Source organism: Barbatula barbatula (assembly GCF_947034865.1).
Source record: "Barbatula barbatula genome assembly, chromosome: 19".
Lineage (NCBI taxonomy): Eukaryota > Metazoa > Chordata > Actinopteri > Cypriniformes > Nemacheilidae > Barbatula > Barbatula barbatula.
In genome coordinates, this window is record NC_136782.1 from 18,994,242 (window position 1) to 19,014,919 (window position 20,678).

Here is a 20,678-nt window from a genome sequence, read left to right on the forward strand (position 1 = left end):
GTGTAGATTCGTTTAAAGATTAGTTTTTATTGGTTCTTACTGAACGGAGCAATGAGCAGCAGTTAGAATCCAGTTCTTGTTGATCAGAGTTCCTCCACATAAGTGAATGTCTTTGGATGTCTGGTTCACATTTAAAGAATAAAAAAAAATGAAAACCATGAACGCATTAGTACCTATTATTTAGTAATGAGAAACAGGTTATTATTAAACAGAAAATTAAAATGATATGAGCATAAAATGTAATGCTACAATAGTAATCCTTAAACATAAAATTTTTACCTTGATAGAGACTTGCCAGGGCCAAGTGATTAATGCATTTTCTCCCCCAACACTACTGACAACCAAATGATTTAATCTGGATTCATTTTGGCCTAAAAGTATAAAAAATAGTTTGTGATCTCTTTTAATATCTATAAAAATACTTCAAAACACAAAATGTAGTTTTACATCAAACGCCTTCAATACTCACCGAATGTGGAGGCCACCAAAACAAAACAGCTGATGATCCAGAACATGTTGTAGACGAGTGCCTTTTGGTTGTCTTGATATTCTGAAGTCTTTCTAATGTTTCTGTTCATTCTCTCTTCTGCTTTATATTCTGTCTTGCACGTGGTAAATATCACAACTCATAAAGATGCTTTTGCATTAAGGAGGAGCTTCTGTATTTTGGTATTTGTCATATGAGGAAAACAACAATTACATATTGACTGACAGAACTAAAATGTTGACAGAAAGACCAAAAGGTCTCAACCTACCTTTCTTGAAACAAATGAACTCGTCAAGTCTTGCTTGACTTGTCTGATAATTCCAAAACCCCATTCGAATGGAAGTTGGCAACTTTAACAAAAACACGATACAAGATTTGAGGAATTTAATATGTTTATTGTAGCATCTTGAGTCATACGGTAAATAATGAATCATAAATTAAATCATTAAAAAGGTATTCCTGCGGAATATAATAAACAGAATATAACTACTAACAGAACAGGTTACGATCTCCACCCCAAGTATTTCTATGCTTTGTGTAGCATGACTAACTTTTGCAACAATTAAATAATAGTTTAAAGGTATTTCAGATGTTTTTGCAAACATGATCTTCTGACATGTAAGGAAACGTGAGAATGACAATGTTGTTATGTAAGTGACTTGGTAATAAGTTTTAAGTTGGTCTCATCTGGCACACCGGGTCAATAATGTGATATTAAATTCATCATAAGAAGTCTGTGTGAGACACATTGGTGTAAATGGGGCTGTGTGAGTTAAAATATTCCTCTTCTTTTTGATGGTTTAGTCAACTTCTTCAATGGTAGGACCAGAGGAGGCACTACCTCCAGCCCCCCCAGGAAATCCTCCGGGCATGCCCCCTGGCATTCCTCCTGGCATTCCGCCAGCACCTTGATAGATTTTGGTAATGATGGGGTTGCAAACTTTTTCCAGCTCCTTCTGTTGGTGCTCATACTCATCCTTTTCTGCAGTCTGTTGCACAAGAAACAATGAGTTTCACTTAGGAAATTGAGGAATAGGAGATTGGAAATAAACAATATTACAACACATGTATTGACTCATGAGTTAATGATGTTTGTATTATTGGGTGAAACATTCTGGGTGTCAACACAAACAGGTTTCAATGTGAGAGCATCTCATTGTTCCAGAGATCCTACAATACAGAGCTCATAACTGACAAAGGAAGTCTTAAGCATGTAAACAAGCATGACCTCAAGATAAGCATGTGGTTGTTCACGTTTTTTAGATTGACACCTACCTGGTTCCTGTCCAGCCAGGCAATGACCTCATTGCATTTGTCCAGTACGTCTTTTTTGTCATCTGCACTGATCTTGTCCTTTAGCTTGTCATCTTCCACGGAGCTCTTCATGTTGAAAGCCAGCGATTCCAACGTGTTCTTGGCTGTGACCTTCTCTTTCTGAGCTTCGTCCTCTGTACGATACTGGTCAGCTTCTTGTACCATACGCTCGATGTCTTCCTTGCTCAATCGACCTGAAAGTCACAAAAGTGATTATGAGAAAACTGAAAAATGGGATGGTTCTGAAATAAAATGAGTAGGCATTTGTCTCTTCAGGCTTATTCACGTCACTGTTGAAAAAGTTGAGAGTTTGGATCTCAGAGGTTTGTCTGAATGATTTTACCTTTGTCATTGGTGATTGTGATCTTGTTCTCCTTGCCAGTGCTTTTGTCCACTGCGGATACATTGAGAATGCCATTGGCGTCAATGTCGAAAGTAACTTCAACCTGTGGCACACCACGAGGGGCGGGAGGGATCCCCGTTAACTCAAATTTCCCAAGAAGGTTGTTGTCCTTTGTCATGGCTCTCTCTCCCTCATATACCTTATTAAACATAAAGCAGGGTCAATGAAACGTTGCAAATATCTCAAAGATTTTACTTTGGGAGAACCTTGTAACAACCTATTTTAAACATCTGCTTTGGGTTAAGTCAGTTCATCATATTAACTAAGCTTTAGAAACTGTAGAAATTACTATTGTGAAATTGTGTAATTATTTTTACAATCTGGTGAAATGGTGAAAAATGTATATGAATTTGTTTGATCTTATTCATTTTGTAATTTTCTATCTACTAAAACTCTACTTATTGCTGGGTTTTGGGATGGAGATGGTGGCTGGATCTTAAAAAATATTTTCATAATTTTATATATTTACATATTATTTTCATACTTATCAAATTAATGAATTCAAGTTATATTTTTACGAAATTGGCAACTTTTAAAACAGCTACAGAGTATTTCGTTTACCTGGATCAGTACACCAGGCTGGTTATCCGAGTAGGTGGTGAACGTCTGGGTTTGTTTGGTAGGAATGGTGGTGTTCCTTTTGATCAACACAGTCATGACACCACCGGCTGTCTCAATGCCCAGAGATAGAGGAGTAACATCCAGCAGCAACAGGTCTTGGACATTCTCTGATTTATCACCGGATAAGATAGCTGCCTGGACCGCTGGGTAGGTTATGAAGAAAGATTAGAACGCCACCAAATATAATATGTGACACACGATGCTAAAACATTTACAATCCAAGTTATTGTTTATTTATCCTTATTCCCGTTCTGTGAATTCCCAAGATCAAGAAACCTAAACAAAATGATTCATCCAGAAATACAGCAAAGAACCTACCTGCTCCATAAGCCACTGCTTCATCCGGGTTGATGCTCTTGTTAAGATCCCGTCCGTTGAAGAAGTCCTGAAGCAGCTTCTGAATTTTGGGAATGCGAGTGGAGCCGCCTACCAGCACGATGTCGTGGATCTGCAACTTGTCCATCTTGGCATCCTGCAGAGCCTTTTCCACTGGATCCAGCGTTCCGCGGAAGAGGTCGGCATTGAGCTCCTCAAAACGTGCTCTGGTGATGGAAGTGTAGAAGTCAGCACCTTCATACAGAGAGTCGATCTCGATGCTTGCCTGCGTGCTGGAGGAGAGGGTGCGCTTGGCTCGCTCGCATGCCGTTCGCAGGCGACGGACTGCGCGTTTGTTGCCGGTGATGTCTTTCTTAAACTTGCGCTTGAACTCTGTGATGAAGTGGTTGACCATTCGGTTGTCAAAATCCTCACCACCTAAGTGGGTGTCGCCGGCGGTGGCTTTGACTTCAAAGATGCCATCCTCAATCGTCAAGATGGACACATCAAAGGTGCCACCACCCAGGTCGAAGATGAGGACATTGCGTTCACCACCAACCTGTATCAAGACAGTAATTTAGAAATGTAAACTGAAGTCCTGAACCAGCGGTTTAGTCTGTCAGCGAAACCGAGAAGCTCATCAAACACCAGGGTTTTTTATTTAAGTTAAGCCAAGCAATACTAATACATTAAAACCCTTCTCTACTCCAGATAAGAAAACTTCAAAATATCTATGTACCTTTTTGTCAAGTCCGTAAGCAATGGCAGCTGCTGTTGGTTCATTGATTATGCGAAGTACGTTGAGGCCTGCGATGGTTCCTGCATCTTTAGTGGCTTGGCGCTGAGAGTCGTTGAAGTAAGCAGGAACTGTGATGACTGCATTTGACACGGGCTAATACATTAAGATGAAATGAGAAGATCCTGTTAATATCAGAGGTTAAGCATTCACTGTGAAACAAACATTGCTTTTTTAATTCAACTGATTTAAATTATTTTAAAGCACAATATTGCATTGCGTTGCACTAATATAATTATAAAAAGTTAGTAAAATAAATGGTATTTAGAATTACATTATTAATTAAATACTGTATGCTAATTGTCAGTAACGGAAACAAAAAATTATTGTAAAACACCAGAACATTAAAGGCAGAATAGGTGATCCTGCCCGAAAACATTTTTGTCAAGCTAGTTGGAAATCACTTGACATCTTGAAGTAAAGTGGTCCAATTATATTTTTATAATTATATATCGTCTGTGAAAGGGGTAGGACCAAATAACGCTCCCAATCAAAACGTTCTGGAACAACTCGAATTAACAGTTAACGGTTTTGCTTTTGCACCGAGACAGCTCGGCAGGCAAAGGGTCTTAAAGATGATACCATGCTTGCTCTCTTTCTTTTGAACAGTTATGTAAATGGTTCGAGAAGAATTTAATGGATTTAGTTCGTAATCCGTTATGTGGATTTATGAAATACATTGGAGGAGGCGTGGCTTTGGACGGCGATTCGCAAACAGGGTGGGATTATAATTTCAGTGCTAGCAGGCTATAGTTAGCACCTTTCAAAATCGACCACTACGCCTTTAAATAAAGTTAAATGTCGTTAATGTAAGATTTTAATGAAGTATAAAACCCCAGAAGCAATATCAGGACACAGTATTATTAATCATCTCACCACAGTACAGTTGTTTTCTTGCTTTCACTTCACATTTTTATTCATTTCATAATGTGCAAATCATTGCGCCCCAACCTTATGGAAGAATTCGATAAATTCGAGGAAAGCCCCGCAGATCATATTAGCAGAAAATAAATATGTCATGGGTGTTACTGGACAAGTTATTGCAAGTTTTGTTTGGATTACCAGTTGTGACATGGTAGATAAAACTTGAATCACAACACCTTGCTTCTGATGTAATTTTATGTTTTGTATGTATTTTGTATATAATTTAGTTTTATTACAAATTCATTTGATTTCTGTCCCAAAATGAGGGCCCGCTGGAGACCATCTATGTGTTAACATGAAAGATATACCATAGTCCGTATGTCTATTCCAATTTTCCTTTTTAATTATTGTTGTCCAAATAGATTTTTTTAACCCAGTTTTCAATGTGGACTTTATAATTTCTGATATGATTTTCTTAATTTGATTTCGAAACAAGAGAAGTGATCTCATGACTTATGCAACTCTGCTTATGTCAAAGGTAATCGGTTTTCAGAACCATTGCAACTCTTAATCATGCTTCCTTCTCGTAAAATGAAATGCTTATGTAATTAAGTCATGGAGATGTAATTTTGTTCTCCTCTCACCTTGCCCAGATAGGCCTCAGAAATTTCCTTCATCTTGGTGAGGACCATAGAGGACACCTCCTCTGGATAGAAGGTCTTTATCTCTCCTTTGTACTCCACCTCCATCTTGGGTTTGCTGCCCTCATTGATGACTTTAAAGGGCCAGTGTTTCATGTCAGACTGAACCACTGCGTCATCGAAGCGTCGACCAATCAGACGCTTGGCATCTGTGACAAATAAGAAAGTGATGTTTTAAACACGTTCCTTACTTGAAAAAAAATCGAATACAAGTGGACATTCTCCACTTTACAATCTTTACAATGTCTCGAGCAAATATTGGAATTAGAAATATACAAAGATTGTATATGTCCATATATGTGCATATAGCAGAAACTTTGTGGGTGTAGCTGTGAGCAAACTTGACACACCTTCACTTGAAAAAACAATATTGTCAATACATCATATAACTGCAATGCCATCTAATGGAGAAGAACAAATAGTTTTAATTGCATATTATTTACACATTATAAAAGGATATGTCATCTAAAAATAAAAATCCTGTCATCATTTATTCACCCTCATGTCATTCAAAACCAGTTTTGGTCTCTTTCTCTTGTGGAACCCAAAATAAGATATTTTGAGAAATGTCTTTGTGGTTTTGTGTCTATACAATAGAAGTCAATGGCTGACGATGTTGTTTGGCTTTCGTGTTCCACAGAATAATGTCTGGAGTGGGCTGAACTGTCCCTTTAAATGCACATAATATTATATGGTTCACGAGACGTCAATACATTGTGTAATTTTATCATATCTTGTGAATGGGCTGACTTGCCGAACACTGTGTTGTTGGGGTTCATGGCCACTTGGTTTTTGGCTGCATCTCCGATGAGTCTTTCCGTATCTGTGAAAGCAACATAGCTGGGGGTCGTTCTGTTTCCTTGGTCGTTGGCGATGATCTCCACCTTTCCATGCTGGAAGATGCCCACGCAGGAGTAGGTGGTGCCCAAATCTATACCCACAGCTGGACCTTTAGACATCCTGCCTGGACAAGACAACCATGTATGAGTTAAGTCAAGCAAGTATTAACCGTTTCACACTTTTCTTATTGAGTAAATGAAACAATGATGAAAAAACATGCACACTATAAAACAGATGTGCTATTAAGTTGTTAACATGTCATGTTTTTCAATTATTTAAAAATGTTAAAAAAAACTACTTAAGGGCTAGATTTTTAAGTTTTTTAATTAAATGACCTCTAAACCAATTCAATTTAACTTTAAAACGTTATAGACAGCTTTTGAATTTGAGTTGAATCAATCCCATTTATGCTTCAAGTCATGCTATGCAATGTTAGCTGCTTTAGAAAGTCCTGTATTGGCCGCGTGCCGTGAACAAGGGTGTGTGTTTTACACAGATACTGTGAAGTTATGTCCCCACACTCAACACTCATTTTTCTTCCGCAACATATTATTCCTTTATGGTTATTATTTATTTATAAGCCTTAAATCTGGCGTGCTAGCTTGTCTTCTTTTCATCATACAAAGCTTATTACATAACACAACCGAAAAGGCCTTGTACAGCCCAGCATGCATTTACGCAGTCCCTCTAAACTTTGCATAGTACAGCAACTGAAACGAAGGATTTGTTTCAAATGTTACAAGGAATATTTGAAGCACACAAAGCAACAGGTTGTTTCAGTCTGCATGGGACAGAAGCACATTAGGAGATACAAAAAGCTTAGTGCTGCAGGGGTCATATGACTTGCGATAGCTGCATGACTTGGTCTGAATGCGCGTGAGCTTATCCCAGCATGCTCTGACACGAGGGAGAGGTCTTGGTATGGTTTTAGATTTATGGACGTCTCGGGATCTTAGCGTCTCATCTAAATGAGCTCAAGAATTACATATCATGGAAACAAAAAAAGACACGATTGTCTGAATTTGTCTTTCATCTTCAAAACGTTTTGATCAACCTGAATTGATTTAAGAATTGAACAGTTGAAAGGTTTTGCATTGCTGCCTGAAAATCTGAAGAAAGCTTGAGTAATCTTTACACAAATAAATATTTAAATATACATTAATTGTCAATATATTCATTTGAATATATTTATATTTTTTATATATATCTTTTTGTTTTTAATATTACATTATATGTTTTAGTATATTCCAATGCATTAGATTGTTTTTGGACTGCATGGTAACCTTCCCTTATTCCCTTTTTTGCTTTACAATGTTAAAAATGGTAAAAAGCTCTGTTCAAATGTTTGACTGTGTACTTCATAAATACAGTCCAAACTTACTAATGAAGAGATGAAAAAATTTATCAGTTATCAGTTTAGTACTAACCTACCTACAGATTCGGACACGTTTTAATTCTCACATGCTTCATGTTTTTTATGAGACACAAGTACATGCGGTGTAGTTTAATGTTAAACACAACATAGCCTTGTCTGGCAAGCAGGTTAATCAGCTACAGACCCAAAAAAACTCAAATAAAAGTTGAAAGCAAGCGGACGACACAGAATGCCAAACCAAACTGTTGCAGACTTCTCGCAATGCCTCACGGAAAACTTTTACCTTACTGGAAAAGTTGTACTTGAGTGATAAGTGAGAGGAAATGTGTTGTGTCCCTCGGCACAGAGTCTGTTCTGGTGTCTCCTGCACTCTTTGACTCTTCTGTGTATATATGCCCAGCAGTGTGAGGTCACCTGATCCCAGAGAAAGTTCCAGACGGCCGTTCTCATGTGCTCTGGGCTCAGCAGCTCGATGTCTGCTATTCAGATCACAGAGTCACAATCTACTGCTATGGAATTAACACAGAGAAACACTACCTTTAAAAAACTTTTCTACGTTTGAAATGACTGGTGCCACATAGACATGGTCATAAGATAAGTTTGCAAATTTGTTTTAAAGGGATCGAGCACCAAAAAATTTAAACAGTAACCATTTTTTCACACTTACGTTGTCTTGTATGCCTTACTTTATAACACTTAATAAATATTTTGAGAAATGTCTCAACGGTTTTGTGTCCATTCAATCGAAGTCAATGGGGTTCAATGTTGGTTGGTTACCAACCTTCTTCAAAATATCTTCTTTTGTGTTTTCAACACATGAAAAGTCATACATGTTTAAACAGATATGTGGGGAAATAAACGGCGAATTAAAATCTTTGGGTGAACTGTCCCTTTTAGACCCCAAAAAGTTGCAAAATGTACAGTATGACCTGACTGTACTGATTTAGATTCAAGTTGGTTTCAACGGATGTGATAAGGGTAATGGACGTATACTAAATGATATGTATATCTTATCATTATTTCCATTAGAGAAGCATCACACAGGGGAAAAAATACAATTTGGATCACATTTTATTATTTTTTGAATAACAGCGTACTCTGCAGTATAAAGTCGAGTGTCCATGACTCACTAGAAAGAGAGTGTTTAAATGTCACAGTAAAGCTTAAAATAACACCCGTCACTGCCTCACCCTCTCTCTAACACACACACACAGTGTGACATCACACAACTCACCTCAGAAAGCCAAAGTCATAGCTCATCATTCAGTTGAACACTGCTGAGTGATTTATCGTTCCTCTCCTGCTACATTTGTTAAAACACCATTAAATACTGTGCAAACTTTAAGAAATAATCCCAAAATCTTAAAAACATACACGAACAGCCCTCTTGGGTCAGAAAAACATCAAACGTACTAAAATATGTACATTTTACCAGTGTTTAAAAGATACGCACATGTTTAGGTTTCACGTCAAACAAGTATAAAAAGGTGTAAACATATTTCGTGTCCTCTCATGTAAGAAAACAACAGCACTGTGGTCTCGAAGTAAACGGTGTCTCCGCTCAATGAGCTATTTCTGATCAGATGATACTCGAGAAGTGTTTCAGATTGGTGCGAGAAGACCACGGCGGATCTTCTAGAGCTTCTCAGAAGCGTGTCACTGAAGAGCGCGTGTTTCTATTCCTATATTGTGTTCTTATGTGAACCAGCACCAGATGTTTCTGAGATGGCATAATACTTAGTCTCGCTTAGTTCAGCGGCGAGGATTTCTGCCTTCTGTGCACTTACTACAAATACAAATGTTGACATAGGCTGAGCAATATCTGTAGTCCAAGGGAGTTGAAGATAAAGGACAATATCTTAATTTTTAAACGTTACCTGTATTTTCAGGCATTTTTCAAGGTAAAGGATAATTAAAAGAACGGCGGTGATGTAATAAATTACATAACATTACATTACATTACAGTAAATTTGTGTGTCTAATAATGAACTTAAAGGGATAGTTCACCCAAAATTGGACACTCTTTCATTATTTGCTCAACTTGTTGTCATTTCCAACACAGCAAAATCAGCAGTGTTAAAAGAGGTCAAATTAACACTCACAATGTATATATGTGTGGATTATATATACACTGTGAGTGTTAGTTTTGACAATTTTTAACACTGGCGATTTTACTCTGAACTTTTATGACTTTATTTCTTCCGCTGAACACAAAAGAAGATATTTTGACAAAACTTTGTAACCAAACAACATTGGACCCCATTGTATGAACATAAAACCACTTCTTTCCTCGAAGTATCATTTCCCAAAATATCTTCTTTTGTGTCACACAGAAAGAAAGAGTCACGTACAGGTTTGAACGATATGAGGGTGAATGAATGATATAGAATTTTATGGTGAATTATTTCTTTAAGGAGGTAAATTTATCGTAGAGTCTGTATGACAGATAAATCTTGACATTAAAATAGCAATAAAGGTCAAGTGTTTGAAGATCAAGTGTCTTTCCATCTTGATCATAAACACAAACACTGATTTAAAAGCAGCATCATTCTTCAGTTTAAAATCCCACAGAAGCGAGACTCCTGGGTGTCCGTCGACAAGATATTTCCCAGGAACATTCATCACAGGTCGTGTTAACTCTCAGGAGAAAAGGTTTCGCAGATGATAGAAAAAATGATCCTCTTTTCTCTTCGCCATGCGACAACGGCCGCTTAAATAATCCCAAGATGAACGCTTGCAGTAGTCATAAAAACGTTCCTCAGCTTTCTTCAGCGTGCTGTTCAACTCCAGCTTTCCCTGCAGACTGACCGGTGACATCATAAATATAACAAATGCATTGAGAGTCAAATTAAATACTAAATCTACGCATCATGCCCTCCTGGTATAAACACACACCTGCTTGTGAACTGAATGAGTTGAACTTCATTCTTGCAGCTGAGAAGAGCGTCTCTGTTTTCCAGAAGGATGGTGGCACACATGAAGAGTTCAAAGGTAAAATCTGTGTTTACGGTGTGCGGCTCTTTCACAGATTCATCCTCTGGAGGACACAGATTCATAAATCAAAATACTGTCAAATCAAATCCTCTTGACATAGCCTACTGGGGACTCAGGTTGAGTGACGTGAGTGGGTGTGGCTTCAGCACCAACAGAGGACACGCCCCCAGCCTTTGAGAGCAGAGTCCTGCTTATTTTTCCAAGATTTTGTTAACTTTTTATTTGATTTAATTTGGCTGGGTGGTTAATAACACATTTTTCTGTCGCGTGACAAACTCAGAAAACCTATTTTAATGTCAGATTACCCAGAATATACGTCGATTTTGGAGTCTCTTACCTAGACTTTGTTTTCGTGCCAACCTCTCCTGATATCTAGCGCGATCAACCTGCTGCGAGATGAGCTCCAGGTGATCGCAGCTAAAAATCTCAAACAGACGCAAAGCGTCACTGTGTTCAAACTCTCGCTGGAAACCCAACAAAAGCCACCTGCGAGAAGATGTAGCAGTTTACATATAGCACGTTAGTTATAAAATGTTACAAAAATAAAAGATATGTCATCACTTATGTCGTTTCAAAACTGCTTCACTTCCTTTCCTGCAGAGAACACAAAATTAAGTGAGGCAGAGCATTTGGGAGTGATGGATTCAGTCACCATTCACTGTCATTGAAAAAAAGATGCAATTCATTTATAAGGTCACTTTGTCATTTATGGAATTAATTTGGGCTTTGAACAACAAGTGTGTGGTTCAAGTAAAATATAAGTCAAAAGAAATGTAAGCGTCAAGTAAATGTTTACATTGAGATAAGAAAGAGTCATATTAAGGAGGTTAAAGGTATAACTGTTATAAAGAGGTGAATGAATTAGTGGGAGGAAAGAAATAAAAATAAAAAAGAAGACAATGCATCACTATAATTGCACACCTGTGACAGAATGTCAGTCTATCTAAGTTTTCCGTGACCAGATGAGCATGAAGATAAGGGTCAAGTTCCTTCAGCAAAGCAGCTTCCAATTCTGAGAAGCACATAAGATGTTAATCAAAACTCAGACTATGTTTTTACATAAGCAAAATCTGTACAACGCTCAAAGAAAGAATAAAGCAAGCCAACCCATTTTGCGATACAGTCCGTCGGCACGGAAGTCTTTGGAAAACTTCTCCATGTAACAGGAAAAGCTCCAGTAAGTGTCCACCTCTGAGTCCAGAACCTCCAGAAAGCGACTGCACAGGTCATTCATACCCTGAGCATAACTAACCTCTGCAGAGAGCGAGAGAGATAGCGAGAGATAGCGAGAGAGAGCGAGAGAGAGAGAAAGCGAGAGAGAAAGAGCCAGAGAAAGCGAGAGAGAAAGAGCCAGAGAAAGCGAGCGAAATAAAAGAGAGACAGCGAGAGAGAGAGAGAGAGAGAGATGGAGAGAGAGAGAGACAGAGAGATGGAGAGAGAAAGAGAGAGAGAGAGCCAGAGAAAGCGAGAGAGAGCGAGAGAAAGCGAGCGAAAGGGAGAGAGAGAGAGAGAGAGAGAGAGAGAGAGCGATGGAGAGAGAGAGAGACAGAGAGATGGAGAGAGAAAGAGAGAGAGAGAGCCAGAGAAAGCGAGCGAAATAAAAGAGAGACAGCGAGAGAGAGAGAGAGAGAGAGATGGAGAGAGAGAGAGACAGAGAGATGGAGAGAGAAAGAGAGAGAGAGAGCCAGAGAAAGCGAGAGAGAGCGAGAGAAAGCGAGCGAAAGGGAGAGAGAGAGAGAGAGAGAGCGATGGAGAGAGAGAGAGACAGAGAGATGGAGAGAGAAAGAGAGAGAGAGAGCCAGAGAAAGCGAGAGAGAGCGAGAGAAAGCGAGCGAAGAGAGAGAGAGAGAGAGAGAGAGAGAGAGAGAGAGAGAGAGAGAGAGAGAGAGAGCGAGAGGAAGAGCAAGAGCAAGAGAGTTGGAGAGAGAGATGGAGAGCGAGAGCGAGAGAGCGAGAGCGCGAGAGAGCGAGAGAGCGAGAGAGCGAGAGAGCGAGAGAGAGAGAGAGCGAGAGAGGAGAGAGAGAGAGAGAGAGAGAGAGAGAGAGAGAGAGAGAGAGAGAGAGAGAGATTAATAATAATAGTAACATTGAGTTCCTCATTTAGCCAGTAGATGTCGCCCTTTCACTTATAACATATTTGCATACCTGGATGAAAAGCAGCATATGTGATTAATATATCTCTTAACACAAGCAGGTTACCCAAGCCTTCATTCCTGTTAAAAGAAATAAAATGAATTCTCACACTGTCTTCGGTTATTTATTTTGGTGGGAAAAGCAGAAGTACCATAACCAAATAAACAACTTCAAAAATATTCAAGCAGCAGTTCCTTTCTGAAGCAAGAGACGATTTCAAAATAAGTGGGACCAATATCCTGTCTTGTGATATTTGCTAGCGTTTATTAGTTTCCCTTTTGATAACATTTCAATTTAAACTCCCAAAATCACATTTCATGTCCATGTTCATAATTCATTTTACATGATATTTGTCCTTGGATACTGAACAAGGCAACCAAATTGAGCAGAGATAACAGCACTCAATCATTGACAGGTTACTGTTTAACCTCAATAAAACTCAACTCCGACACAGATGAAAGATGGTTGCATTCATCTCCGATATTTGATAAACTGGTGTGGCAAGACCTGTGTGCTGAGCACACCTGTGATGTCACAACAACTTGTTTGTTTAACAAGAATTAAGAATTGAGTTGAAAGGGATCTGTAGTATATGACGAAAAAACAATGCAATGCAGCCGGGCAAGTGCAAACAAAACAGACATTGGTTTTAAAACCCGCTGATAGGAATACTGCTGATGGTACTGCAGGATATAATATTTTCCTATTTAGCATGTTAAATGTACAAAATAAGATCTTACCGGTAGTATGGCAAGTCTCGGTCTGTTCGGGGGACATCTTTATCGATAATGCGTATGGCCTCCTGAAGCTCCTCCAGGTCAAAGGTGACGCGTTCAAATAGCACCTGCACATTTAACACAGTCGTGTGAATTTAGGTTAGTGTATAGATTAATATTTTCTCTATTAGTGTAACGTGTATCCTTTAAAGACAAGGAAATGCTTTGTTTCACCTGAGCCTGCAGCTCCAAAAAAGATATCCTTTCTCTAGCCTCATCCGACTGGAACTGCTCTCGATCGTGTTCTCTGTCCTGCCTCTGATCGAAATATTTCACAGCAGCCAACAGCTCGGCTGGAAAACACAGAGACAGAACACAGAAAAGGTTTTTCGATATCTGCAGTATCTTTCAGTGGTATTATAACAAAATTAAAGTCACAACTGTTATTTATTATTGAAAAGCAGGATTTTAAAACAAAGGCTGCGTCCGAAATCTCATACTGCGACAGTACGTACTAGATTTAAATAAGTTACCTATCGGCCGTTAAAACAACACGTTCTATAGTATGAATAGATTTCGGACATACTGCGTCCGCCATGTTTTATGGTCATGTGACCCGTATGCTCTTTGACCTATGACATGATAACAACAACCTACACGTGAGCGTTGATAAAAACATAATTTAGTCAAGAGAAATGTATTTATTGGCACTTACATTAAAAACAGACGTCCGCCTTAAAGTTTTCCACTATATTTGTTTGATTTGCTTTTGAAATTTGACCGTTCAAATCTCAGCTCCTGTCGCATCATGGGATACATAAGTGTCCATCCGATTCACACTCACGAATCTCGGTGGAAGTAGTTGACCATCCGTGTATTTTCCACCCACTGTCTTTTGCATAAACAGTACTATTCATGACTCATACTCATTTTCGCCTACTATATAGTATGGAAGTAGGCGATTTCGGACGCAGCCAAAGTGTAGGTGCTCGAGAACATCACATACCATCAGTGCCATTGAGTCGGAGGGGAATGGCTCCAGGAAGCAGCTTTTGCCACTTCCTCTTCATGAGCCGGTAGCGCACTGCCATCTGCTCCAGCAGAAGGGGGCGCTCCAGAGCCGTAGAGCTGCAGGGGTACATGCCGAACAGAAATCGCCATACCTGACCCCGTTCCTCCGGCATCACACCGCCTAGATCACCCAAATACAACATGTCATATACAGTCACAGATCATGACAAAGGTGAACACATTTCGTACAGTACAGGTAACAATGTAGCAAGTACAAAGGAATTCCTTTTTTGGACGTTTCCTTGCAGTTACATTAGAAACGTTAACTTACAATATAAAACGGCAGCTGTTTTCAGAAACACATCACTTGTAGTCTATTGACATGATATCTTATTGACTTTAAAAAGTGCTGTCAGTGTCAACACATTCTTTAGGCTACACTAGATTGCTTAACCAAGAGTAAACAAACAAACAAACACAGCCTCATCAATGCTTAGCTATCACATTTTAATTGCATCACTGTTAAGGAATGCATTTCACCAGAGAGAAGGTACAGAAATCTGTCAATATGAGCATTTTATAAAACCATAATGCGTGATTTGTGGCAGAGGGCGTTTGGGGGTTAACACAAAACAAAACAACTTTTAAACCCCTTCATACGCAGCCTGAGAGGAACTTATTATGTAATTCAGATAAAATGCTTGAATGCTTGTTGGAATTGTCTTGTGTTATTCTGTGATGTGATCATCACCAGCGTCACACGCCTGTGCCACATACTTGTGAGGTCAGATGAGGGCGTGTTCATGGACAGTAAGCTTGAAATATGGTAGGATCTCATGAGCGGTGATGCACAATGACTACAAAACATAGCCGAGTTACTTTAAGTCTCACAGGAAAATCGTAATAACGCTTTCAGACTTCTATAATGTAAAGCATTAGTTCAAATATGAAAATAGTTTAATAACAGTACACTTTCAGACGTCTCAATGTGCAATAAATTATACCTAAACTCATTATGATGGTCTGAATATTTATTGCGTTATAAACACCTAAATGCCCTTCAAAACATAAATTGTTTCAAAAGTTAGTTAGGGCCTGTCCTTTGCATTATTGTGTCCTTGAACAGCCTTATAATAGAACTAATAAATCCAAGCAAAAACCAACCTACCCAAAGTTTCAAGTCCTGCAAATCTAATCTTTAAGACACAACTAGTTAAAGATGCAAATGTGTTATCTTGGTAACAATTAAGCCTTATTGTCTTAAGTATGACCAATGCTTTTAACGTGGATGACTGTTGACTCTTTTTTCTCCTCTACTTTAGGACTCTTTGCATACATGTAGAAAATAACGATCGACGTGTCAGTTCAAGACCACAATGCCAAATGTACCGTTTTTAAATACATGCATCCTGAGTCTGGACTCGTCCACGCGCCCTTCTGAATCCATCACACCTGGCAGAGAGATGCGCGCGCTGGTGGACTCAGCGGAGATCACAGGTGCGACAGGTCGACATATATCCCCGTGCTCCGTTCCCTTAACTCTCCCCACGGATCCGTAATCACACAGGTAGGTTTTGTTTCGGTCTCCTACGTGTGATTCATCACAAGATGCGATCATTGCTTCAGTGCTTTTCGAGACTCCCTGCCAGTTGTTAAAGTTGTGATGAGGTCATCATTTGTAGAAGAACAGGTAAAACTCCTCGGCACTGTCGGCACACTCACTGTGTGCAATGCATTGGTGTGTTTTGAAAAGAGCCGTGAGCACACCCCTCCTCCTGTCATATGACCTATGCGCGCTCTTCATTCTCATCAGGGTTTAAAAGCCTCGGGCGCACGCCTGTGACGCCCCCTGGTGGCTTTTCTGTTCGTATCGGTGATGGAGAACGCATTAACCATCTTAACAAATACATTAAAATAACATATAGACAGGCTGGATAAATAGTTATAATGGTGATTGCATTGGTTTAATGGAAACTAGGGATGTAACGATTCACCATTCAAATCAGTTGAGACGTTTAAAGAATCGCAGTTCATGTTTTGAACAGCAGGGGCCGCTGTCTTTTCTGCAAACATGGTAAATGTGGATACGCTGATATTTCTTAAAAAAGTCAAAGTTAGGAAAACCACAGAAAAAGTATTAGTTTGTTTATATTAAAGAGACTTGTGTTATATTCATATTTTTGTTTTGAAAACTGCAATTTAGTTATTTGACATAAAATACGACAATTTGCAACATTAGAGAAACAATAAATGGCCGGCTGTTCATTTTTATATTACCTCAACTCATTCTGTAACAAAATCGTGAATTAAATTGCATCGTGAGATCAGAATCGTGAATTTTTACATCTCTATCATACAGACTAGGGATGTAACGATCCATAGAGTCTATGGATCATTGCTGGTAAGATGGATAACGGACCAGGCCAATGGGGCCAAGGGCCCCTGGGCTTCAAGGTTGAGCCCTTCAGCTACCGAAAACTCAACAACAATGAAAACAAATGTTTATTTATGTTTAATATATGGGTCCCATTGAACAAGGACTCTGTGGATACCCTTAAAAATGAGATGCTCAACAAATTATGGCAAAAATATGATTTCATGTTATCTTTAGCTTATTTAATTAAATGCAATTTATGAATGCAGCATATTTAATAGCATTTTCTGAATCTTTTGCTTGATGATTTGATGTTTGCACACGTCACAACGGCATTTTTTCGTGAGAAATATGTTTTTTATTAATGTGACGCATTACATGGGCCCTACAGATATATTCGACATGCATGTGTGTCATTCGCCTTAATTTTGTCCATTGTTGGGCTGTGTAGCTAATATTTGACTGCTTAAAAAACCAGTACAGATCATTTTTTGCGTAGCGCAGGCATTTGACGCAGAGCGAGAACTGTTTTAATGTTCATTATCATCTTAACTTTCACTTTCTATAACTGTGAATGCGCAGCTAAGGGAAAGAACTGAAAAAGTGTGGGAGGAGGTCCTTTGAAGTCATAATCCGTCCTTGCCCCTCTGCCCTCATCCTCTAAAGTGCCCCTCCTCCGGACATTTCTAAGATGCCTGTGGTATCATCTCGGAGCGGCCCTGACTGATAATGTGGGTTTAATTGAAGCTCGTGGTTTGTAATGGTATTTGTGGAAAGCATTAGAATTCATATTGTTTTTTACCACCAGGTTATTTGTGGATCTAAAGAAACATTGTACAAACAATATTGTGATTTTATTTTGAACCGCAATGAATCCATCACCTTAGATAAACAGTTTAAAACATGTAAACAGCCAAATAATATATATATTATATATGTTTATGTAATATATATATAATTCATATATGTTATACCGGTAAACACTGTATCCAGTATCTGCAATGATCAGTGCTTTACAAATATGACATAAAATAGTGGAGAGACAACATTCTTTATAGATTATGTATAAACTCCACTTGTTATTGTAAAACTATATGTATATGTTTGAGAGCATGACCAGTCATCACATTCAGCAAGAGTCACAGTATTAATTCAACAAACAGTAGGCTAATGTTTTACTTCAACACGGCCTAAAGACACGACCTTGCAATTGAGGTCTTTACACACATTGCAATGTGAACAGATATATTGAGTCAAACAACAGAAGTTGAAATATCTAAACACTCTTTGGTCATAAGTCAATAAATAGTTTTTCTTTTATTATGTTACTACCAATAGTTTTGACATCATCTGAAGGCAATTACAAAATGCACAGTTTTCCACATAAGACCATGTGTGTTTCAAAATCGAATAATAGGAATCTGAAAATTAATAACAATCTGAGGTGGTGCACGGTCAAGTAACCTCAAAGTCGGAAAAATAATCCTTTGTGTGGGTCGTGCTGGTACATCTTGGTGGAAAAAAGATGTTGAAACAAACGACCCATGCAACACTACAGTGTGTTAACCAACCCACACAACGGTTCACTAATTCCACCAAAGAAGAAACAAGCTGAAACACTGTTAATTGAGTAGAATGTGAATATATATGTTTATAGCCTAATAAAATTTTCTTGTTTTAGAAAGAGATCTGGTTCAATATTGAGAAAAAAGCGCAAAAGAAGTTACAAATATAAATACAGCTGATTTGGTTGACAAGACAACTAAAACAAGGATTGAGTAAAGGATGTAAAACCTTGACTGGCCCTTTACTCCATCTGAAAAAAAAATATGCAGACATTTAGAAAGACTACAATAAATGAATAAAAATTAAAAACATTTTACAATGCCATGTACAGTAGACCAGGGCTTTTTCCAAAATGCATAAAGAAATGCTTGGATCACTAAGCTTTTATAAATACTCATTTAGAAATTAAAGTGGGCCCCTAAAATCTTTTCATCATCGAACCGGTTAGCTCCGCCCCTTTTCACGACACTTCAAAATTTGCAGCACACCAGAAAATCCAGACGCTCTCACCTGTAACAGTGGTGAAAAAAGGTGGGTAATGTAGAGTAACGTTTTCCTTATCCATCCCCAAAAGCACAAAAAGTTGTGTCCCGCTTCCAAAGTGCTGTCGAAACGTGCCATTGATTTTGCAGAAGTAAGTACAGTAGAACATTCCGGTGTCGTTTATTCTCAGAGAGTTCAGGATGAGACTTGAGCTCCAGGCGATTTCGTTTTTGATTTCATGTCTACCACTAAACTGGTAAAGTTCATTGAGTTTGAGATATGTCCCGTCTCTGTCCATGACGTACTGTACAAGACACCCGGAGATGGTCGTGTTTGCATGAATCTGACAATGTATGGAGATGTTTTCTCCAGGTTTACCGTACACCTTGCCTGGCCACTGATTCACCCAGTTTCGAGCGAGTCCGTAGCCTGCAACAGAGAACAAGAACGGCGTGTACACCGTGGATGTGCAGTAGAAGTCTCTGAAAGTGGACACCCGTTAAAAAAATGACAGATAAGATCTTTTTTAATTTGTCGATATGAAAACTTCTCTTGCATCTCAAATATTTCTTTTGAGAAAATTAACCAAAGGCATCATATACCTCACATTTCTTATCAAATTTACCCAAATCTCTGTTAAAAAACCGTTGCAGAAGTTTTCTGTTAACTTTTACAGTTTTTCCACGGAAAATGTAAAAAGTAAAAACATTTTACAGATTTTTGATGTATTTTTACATTTTGTATTTGACATCACTGGAAAATGTACCATTACATTTTTTTTTTGGTTAAGGTCTATCGTAATATGACAAGTTAAATTTAAGCCATTTGCTAAAAATACAAGAAACGAAAGATAAAGACAAAGAATAAAAAAAAAATGTGTGTTACCTGAGGAAGAAAGAGTAAGGATAACAGCAGCAAAGATGACATCAAGAAATAACATCTCCCTCCCTGGCACAAGAAAAACATATGTTCTTTACTAAAGAATTGATCAAATTAATTTGGTTGCAAAATGAGAATTTTAAAAAAATCCTGTTTTTGTATTGTGCAGTCCAATTCATATCAAATTGGTTGGTTTAGATTTGAGCCATAATAATAACAAAAAATACAGCTAACAAACACAATTAAACACAACAAGAACATGTTAGCATGAATAAAACGTGATTCATCTCATTTTGGAACTAAACTCTTCAAATATTCAGCTGCGTGTGCACACACGGCCAGGTACTGAGATTTCACATCACATGATGAAAGTGAAAATACAATTCAATATACAGTTCATAGTACGTTTCAGTTCTTCCTCTGCTATGCCTTTGGAAAATAAATGATGAAGCATCTTTTGTTGCTGTTTGACTTACCTTTGGTCTTCTCAAAAATACGCAGGGCTTCTAATAATCCTTTCCCCGACTCTCATGAAAAACAATGAGGGGGGCCTTCACACATTTGCTAGGGTCTAATTTCCTGTTGTTTAAGCAGACGTTCGGCTTCCTGCAAGTTACCGACGTCTTTAAAGTACTGTGTGATATACTCTATGGTAAGACCTGTTCTGTGTCTGCAAAACAGTTTTTAATGCTTTTAAACAATCATTCGCATGTTTCCATATCAAGTGAAAGAGAATGATGTCTTGTGGTTGGTATATGTGATAACAGGAAATCTGTGACAATGACAGGCCTGTCTTTGAAACACCA

General features: G+C 38.4%; 2 protein-coding genes and 1 long non-coding RNA gene across 5 annotated transcripts; all 3 read right to left on the minus strand.

Annotated features, from left to right (window-relative positions):
• Positions 1-864: 864 nt before the first annotated feature.
• hsc70 (heat shock cognate 70) lies at positions 865-8,225 on the minus strand. 2 transcript variants are annotated; one of them, XM_079482275.1, is made up of 9 exons: positions 8,000-8,225; positions 6,256-6,465; positions 5,445-5,650; positions 3,880-4,032; positions 3,144-3,699; positions 2,766-2,968; positions 2,145-2,343; positions 1,763-1,995; positions 865-1,476 (listed from the first exon to the last, which is right to left on the minus strand). In XM_079482275.1, exons 2-9 carry the CDS (start codon positions 6,458-6,460, stop codon positions 1,288-1,290), a joined length of 1,944 nt encoding a protein of 647 aa, XP_079338401.1. In that variant the 5' UTR covers positions 6,461-6,465; positions 8,000-8,225; the 3' UTR covers positions 865-1,287. The 2 variants fall into 2 exon arrangements, with proteins under 2 accessions (XP_079338401.1, XP_079338402.1); XM_079482276.1 differs by having other exon boundaries at positions 6,256-6,461; positions 8,000-8,076.
• A 544-nt stretch (positions 8,226-8,769) lies between these two features.
• Positions 8,770-16,363, minus strand: LOC306908968 (TBC1 domain family member 25). Of its 2 annotated transcripts, XR_013788049.1 has the most exons (11): positions 15,960-16,363; positions 14,566-14,751; positions 13,794-13,912; positions 13,584-13,687; positions 12,856-12,923; positions 11,818-11,964; positions 11,632-11,722; positions 11,048-11,196; positions 10,612-10,753; positions 9,880-10,519; positions 8,771-9,813 (listed from the first exon to the last, which is right to left on the minus strand). XR_013788049.1 is itself a non-coding variant. In XM_079482277.1 (10 exons), the coding sequence occupies exons 1-10, from the start codon at positions 16,186-16,188 to the stop codon at positions 10,357-10,359; spliced, it is 1,398 nt and encodes a 465-aa protein (XP_079338403.1). In that variant the 5' UTR covers positions 16,189-16,363; the 3' UTR covers positions 8,770-10,356. The 2 variants fall into 2 exon arrangements, 1 of the variants encoding a protein (XP_079338403.1); XM_079482277.1 differs by having other exon boundaries at positions 8,770-10,519.
• A 1,878-nt stretch (positions 16,364-18,241) lies between these two features.
• Positions 18,242-20,608, minus strand: LOC306908148. Its single transcript, XR_013787975.1, has 4 exons — positions 20,349-20,608; positions 19,879-19,941; positions 19,021-19,422; positions 18,242-18,760 (listed from the first exon to the last, which is right to left on the minus strand). It is a non-coding gene; the product is annotated as an uncharacterized lncRNA (long non-coding RNA).
• Between the last annotated feature and the right edge of the window lie 70 nt (positions 20,609-20,678).

Excerpts from the sequence above, each read along its gene's own strand:
- hsc70 (XM_079482275.1), bottom strand. The coding sequence starts at position 6,460 with ATGTCTAAAGGTCCAGCTGTGGGTATAGATTTGGGCACCACCTACTCC. Across the intron at positions 3,700-3,879 it reads CTTACGGACTTGACAAAAAG|GTTGGTGGTGAACGCAATGT; the intron begins GTACATAGATAT and ends GTCTTGATACAG. Across the intron at positions 2,344-2,765 it reads AGCCTGGTGTACTGATCCAG|GTATATGAGGGAGAGAGAGC; the intron begins GTAAACGAAATA and ends ATGTTTAATAAG.
- LOC306908968 (XM_079482277.1), bottom strand. The coding sequence starts at position 16,188 with ATGATCGCATCTTGTGATGAATCACACGTAGGAGACCGAAACAAAACC. Across the intron at positions 13,688-13,793 it reads TTTTGGAGCTGCAGGCTCAG|GTGCTATTTGAACGCGTCAC; the intron begins GTGAAACAAAGC and ends TTAAATGTGCAG. Across the intron at positions 10,754-11,047 it reads GGCACGAAAACAAAGTCTAG|AGGATGAATCTGTGAAAGAG; the intron begins GTAAGAGACTCC and ends TGTGTCCTCCAG.